This window comes from Mycetomoellerius zeteki, unplaced genomic scaffold, assembly GCF_001594055.1.
Source record: "Mycetomoellerius zeteki isolate Tzet28-1 unplaced genomic scaffold, Tzet1.0 scaffold951, whole genome shotgun sequence".
NCBI classification, from domain to species: Eukaryota; Metazoa; Arthropoda; class Insecta; order Hymenoptera; family Formicidae; genus Mycetomoellerius; species Mycetomoellerius zeteki.
This window is the reverse complement of record NW_017257992.1, coordinates 1370-7453: the sequence shown is the minus strand read 5'-3', so window position 1 is coordinate 7453 and position 6084 is coordinate 1370. Positions and strand designations below refer to the sequence as shown.

The 6084-nt window shown below is 42.4% G+C and overlaps 1 protein-coding gene across 1 annotated transcript; it reads right to left on the bottom strand.

Annotated features, from left to right (window-relative positions):
• Positions 1 to 843: 843 nt before the first annotated feature.
• On the bottom strand, positions 844 to 1467 carry LOC108730724 (uncharacterized). Its single transcript, XM_018460616.1, has one exon. It carries the CDS (start codon positions 1465 to 1467, stop codon positions 844 to 846), a length of 624 nt encoding a protein of 207 aa, XP_018316118.1.
• Between the last annotated feature and the right edge of the window lie 4617 nt (positions 1468 to 6084).

The following is a 6084-nucleotide window of genomic DNA, read 5'->3' as shown; positions in this document are numbered from 1 at the left end:
CATGCATGATATAAAGAGCTCTGATACAACATACTCCCTCCTCGTTAAGAGGGAAGCGATCAACTAGTTTGCGCATATCTATTATAATATAAAGTATTTGCTTGTTGAACGCATATCGCATATTAGTTTGTATAGTAATCTGTTGATGTACGGACAATACTCATCGAACTAGTGCTCGATCGGTAGTGGACAAAGTGACCGTGTTGGTCTCTTAATTTCTCTGGCCACTTGAGAGTGGCAGCTCGTGCGGTTCCATCCTCGTCTGGATGAAGCTCGATGATTCTGCTCATTGCCCATCGTATGCATGGCAGATTCTTGTCTTTAATAAGCACGACGTTCCAAGGCTGAGTTTCGGGCCGTCCTTAATCGTTTCTCGAGTTCGTTGAGGTACTCGATGTTCCAACGTTTCCAAAAGTCTTGTCGTACCTTAGTTATATGCTGCCAGGCAGACAATTGATTGGCTGGAACAGTTGACAAGTCGCCCTCAGGGAGGGTCATTAGTGACTTTCCGATTAAATGATGTGAAGGGAACAACGTCATGATATCATTCGGGTCAGATGATAAAGTTATAATTGGACGGAAATTTAATATGCTCTCGACTTCGGTGGCAAAGCTGTTTAATTCCTTAAATGTAAATAGAGAGTCTCCAACGACACGTTTAAAATGGTGTTTAAATTTTATCATTCCCGCAAACCGCCGAAGTGTAGAGCCGCTGGAGGTATAAAGTGCCACGAAATGCGACGGTTGGTTGCGAATTTGACAACGGCATCTTTTTGTTCGGTGGAATTGAATAATGCATATAATTCCTTGAGGTGATTGTTTGCTCCCACGAAGTTCGTCCCGTTATCGGAATAAATATGCTCCGGGGAGTCCTCGTCTTGCCACGAACCTACGCAGGGCAGCAATGAAGCCATCGGTAGACAAATCGTTCACCACTTCAAGGTATACCGCTTTGATAGTCATGCAGACGAACACGCAAACATATGCTTTGAGTCTCGTTCTGTTACAATACTTTTTCTCCTTAATAAAAAATGAGCCGCAAAAGTCGATGCCGGTGTTAGTGAAGGGGACTGCTTCGCGAACCCGGACCGCTGGTAGATTACCCATTTTGTAATCTACGGATTTGGCGTAAAATCTCAAACAACGCATGCACGTACGAATGATCTTTTGTACTTGGTTCCGACCGTCAAGAAGCCAAAATCTTTGTCGGAGAATATAAAGGATCGTCTGGATGCCCGTGTGGAAATGAATCTCATGAATCTCGCGTATGATACAGTCGGTTATATGATGCCTGGACGGAATTAGAATCGGATGTTTTTTTGAGAATGTTAAATCTGATATTTGCAAACGTCCGTCAACCCGAATCAATTCGTCATCGATGAACGGACTAAGATTAGCAATTTTACTGTTCGCGTTGTTGCTTCGAACAGTTTTAATCTCGTCAGAAAATCCATCATTCTGCAACATTCTGAGTATCCGTATTTCGGACTTGTTAATTTCCGTCGCACATAAAGGTCCGATGTATTTATTAGCGCGTCGAAAACGCAGACAGTATGCGATAACTTTTATTAGTTTGGAATACGATGAATACCGTTCAAACATTTTACCGTCGCTAGCAGTCGCGTTTGCAAACAAATGTTTTAATTCTGTCACCTCGATTGTTCACGTGACCTCATTGGGCCATTCCCTCTCGCCTCGGATCAACCACGAAGGTCTTGTGCACCATATGATGTTTTGTGACAAAGCCCGAGACGATTGGTCCCATGAAACAGCGTCAGCCAGGTTGTCGCCATTCACCAGCGCTAGTGAGTTCTTGAATCTCGGTAACTATTTGCCACGAATGTTTTAAATGAACGAGGTACTGTTTTTAACCAATGTAAAACAATGGTCGAATCGCTCCAGAAAATGGTTTTGTTGAACGTAACATTAATGATATGGCCAATCGCCTCGCGATATAGTTGCGCTAGTAACTGAGCCCCGCATAGCCGCGGTAATGTAACGGTCTTCAACGGCGCGACCCGCGATTTGGCGCAGAGTAGTTTAGACACAACAGTCCCGCGTTTATCCCGAGAGCGTATATATAAACACGCGCCGTATACGACGTTGCTGGCATCACAAAACCCGTGTAATTGAATATCACAATAGTTGTCAATCATTACCTTGCGAAGGAAATTTGATTTATAATATTAACTCTAACTGATTGGCGAAATCCGACCATTCCGTATAAATAAATTGTGGAACGGATTCGTCCCAGTGCACATTGAATCGCCATACGTCATCAATCTCTTCGCGTACAAAACAACCGGGCCTAGCAATCCCAACGGATCAAAGATTTTCGAGATATCTGATAACAAACTTCTTTTTGTTACTTTTCCAGTAATTCTTCCCGCGTGCGCTGAGTAGCATATTTCGTCATTATACGCGTTCCATGTAATGCCCAACATCTTTAAGGAACGATCCGCGTAAAACTTCTGTGCAACGCGCGCGTTGGTAGATCACTGACGACACGCTCCTCGTTGGACGCCCATTGTCTTATATTGAATCCTCCACGAGTAAAGTAATTACTTCATCTCTAATACAGATCGCCTCGTCCGCGCTATCGGCTCCGGATAATAAATTGTCTACGTATAAGTGTTTTTTAAGGACTTCGGCCGCTCGCGGAAACGCTTGGCTCTCGTCGTCGACGAGCCTTTGAATGGTGTGAATTGCCAGAAAAGGCAATGACGATACACCGAAGGCTAAAATGTTGAATTGGAAAGTTTTAATTTTATTGTCCTTGTACCAAAGAACCCGCTGAAAACGTCTCTCGTTTTCGTGTAATTGAACTTGCATGTACATTTTTTCAATGCTGCAGATATGACGTATCTATACGTACGGAAATGAATGAGATGTGAAAATAATGTGTCTTGAATCGTCGGGTCCACCAACACGTCGTTTAGCGACACGTCAGTACTTGTTTTAGCCGACGCGTCGAAAACGACTCGAATTTTAGTAGTGTCGCTCGTATCCTTAAATACTGCATGATGAGGCATATAGTAGCCATCATCAATCGGATTCTCCACAATCGACACATGATTTGACTTCACGTATTCCTCAAACGCCTGCGTGAACTGAGTTTTGAGTGTCATGTTGCTGTTGAGCTTACGCTCCAAGGATGCCAAGCGTTTAAGCACGATGCTTCGCGACTCACCCAAACGTTTACCGATATCGCGAAAAGATAAACCGACCATGTATCGCCCATTGGCGTTACGATACACGGATTCAACGTAGTGCGCCTTACACGCGATTTCTTCTTGCGATTTCGTATCAACCGTCGGAATCTCCTCAATCATCCAAAATTTCGTCAGTTGATTTTCTAAATTCGTTGCATGACACATTGTAGACTTCGACGGTGTCAAAACGGGGATGCCGCCGGCGACCATCCAACCGAGACGCGTCTTTTGTAAATACAAGTCATAATTTTCATGCGACAAATTAATTTGACCAATACAAAATAGAAATAATGTTGGTCCGGCTCCGATTAATAAATCGACAGGTTGGGGGACATGGAAACTTGGATCGGCTAACTTGATGTTCGATGGAATTTTAATAGAGCTTCGCGGAAATGTTTCTAACGGTATAGATTTCGCTACGGCCGTGATGATTAAACAAGTCAATTCCTTGCGAAAGCCATCGCGTACTGATTGGATGGTGACTCGAACAATCCCTCTCGACATCGTGCTCATGGTATTTATTGCGCCGATAGTCGTCGAGCTTGCATTCACATCGAGGTCTAGTCGTTTCACGAGAGACTCGGAAATTAAACTTGTAGTGGCACCAGTGTCTAACAAAGCGCGGCACTTGATTAGTTGTTCTTACGGTCTTTAATGTACACTAATGCGCTGGTTAACAATTGTGGTGTGAAAACGGAAGATATTGATGCGAAACTTATGGTCCTTTCGCCGGCGGAAAGTGCTAGTCAATCCCTCTGAGTTGTTTCAGGTTTCGCAAGACTGGATTTGCAAGTGGTGGGGTAATTCTCGAAGTGCAAAAGGATGTTATGTCGCCTTCGGCAGATTGTGCAGTTCGAAAACTTACAAGGATTGTCGCGATGTGAGCGCAAACAATTATAACAGACCTTCTCGGCTCTTACAAGTTCGATACGCTTAGGTATAGGCAGTTTCTTAAATTTTTCGCACATATACAATGGGTGTCGTTTCGCCTCGCACGCTACGCAGTTCCGCGGCGTATTTAATAACAACGCCGGATTAGACGAGAAACGTCTCTTTTTATTTGATGGTTCACCTGTCTCTTTCTCTGAATCCGTGATCTTTGATCGTTCGAGTTTTGACGCACACACGGCGGATTTATACAAAAATTCATAAATTTGATCAGGCTTAGAGAATTCGTTTCTATCAAGGTTCACCTCCCATTTATCTACAGCGGTCTTCGGGCTTTCTAAATTTGCTTTCTAAATTTGCTTTCTAAAATGTTTACGATTATTTCGGGAGTGACGGTAACCCCCAAAGCACTCAACGACGCAACGTGTTGTTGAGCATCATCCGCGAGTTTAGACAGGCCGACGGTGGTTTCCTTTTCTAACGTCTTCATGTTCATAATTAACGAAAGATGTCGCGAGATTAAAATTCTCTTGACTTCGTAGGACTGTTCAAGCAATTCCCAAGCCTTGCAATAGTTTATTCCGACGATTGCGAAGACCTTTGTCTTATTGGCGACTTCCCCGATTAAAGCTGATTTAAAATAATGCAATTTGTCAACATCGGAAAGATCCGTTCTCGATCCTACCACGTTAGGAAACACGTTTTTAAATGACAGCCAATTTTCGAAACTGCCATCAAAAGTGGGCAAAGGTGCTTCGGATAATTTTAGACGCCGAGACTTTACAATCATCCGGTTCTCTGTTTGATCGACTTGCGCTTCGCCATTTGACATGCCGCTAGTCGACGTGTTTGCCGTGTTTAAAATGGTTTCGATTTTACTCGCGAGATTATAAAATCTGCCCTGGATAGTTGCAAGTTCGTCCTGATGTGCATCGCTCGGATCTAAAATCGCGAGTTCGTCATTATATTCTTCATACGCATTGTATAAATGTGTTAACCGCGTGATCCGTAATTTTAATGCTGCGTTATTGAGACTACCTTTGTCGAGAGCATTTGATAAATTGGTAATTTGAGACTTGAGAGAAGTTCTCTTTTGGATGAGAAGTTTGATTCTATCAACCATTATTACGCGACTTGATGTCAGATTGATAACGGAAGACTTACGGTCTGCAGAACTACTGAATGCTTAGTAACGAATAATTACGACTGTAACGCCGGTACTGACGATGTGGCTTGGTGTATATGGCCTTCGAGTATCGCTTCTTTGATGGACGATGGATCATCGCATTCGCTTCAGATGCTCGAGATGACCCCGTGATCTCCGAGTGGTCCAGCCGTATGAGTGATTCAGACCTCACAGGAGGCACCAAAATGTTCCATAGGATTTTCAGCACAATGTAATAAAATCCACGCAATGTAATAAAATCGCTTGCACTGTCTTTTCGTTTAATCAGTTTTTAATAGTTTATTGACTGTTAACAAATATCGTCACAATGTCCTAACCACACATTGATTTGTCCGCATTAACACGATAGACTATGTGTTACGACGAATAACGCTCGCGGTGTTCTCCGCACTGTCGCACAGTGGGAAAAAAGGCTCACTTTTTGGACAAAAATCGACTGACACTACAATTCTTAACCGATTTTGATGCTTCTTTTTTTAAATTATTCGTTATAAAATTTCCTAGATCGTAGAACTGCCAACTTTTTGATATAAAGCTGAAATTTAGAATGGTCGTTAAATATAATCTGTTTTGAAAACGCATTTATGACATCTACAGGCAAGGTTGGTAGGAAACATATTCTAAACGTGTTTTAAACAATTTAAAACATGCTTAAATGATGTTTCTAATATTATTATTTACTATAATCCTTGCCTTGCGGCTTTGGATGACTTCCAGTCTACATTTTCCACACTTTTTCTTACCAAACTAATACACATGAATATTTTACAGCTCTCTGAATACATATAGGTGTAATAT

Bases quoted from the DNA above. Each gene is read 5' to 3' on its own strand.
- LOC108730724 (XM_018460616.1), bottom strand. From the start codon at position 1,467: ATGTTGCAGAATGATGGATTTTCTGACGAGATTAAAACTGTTCGAAGC.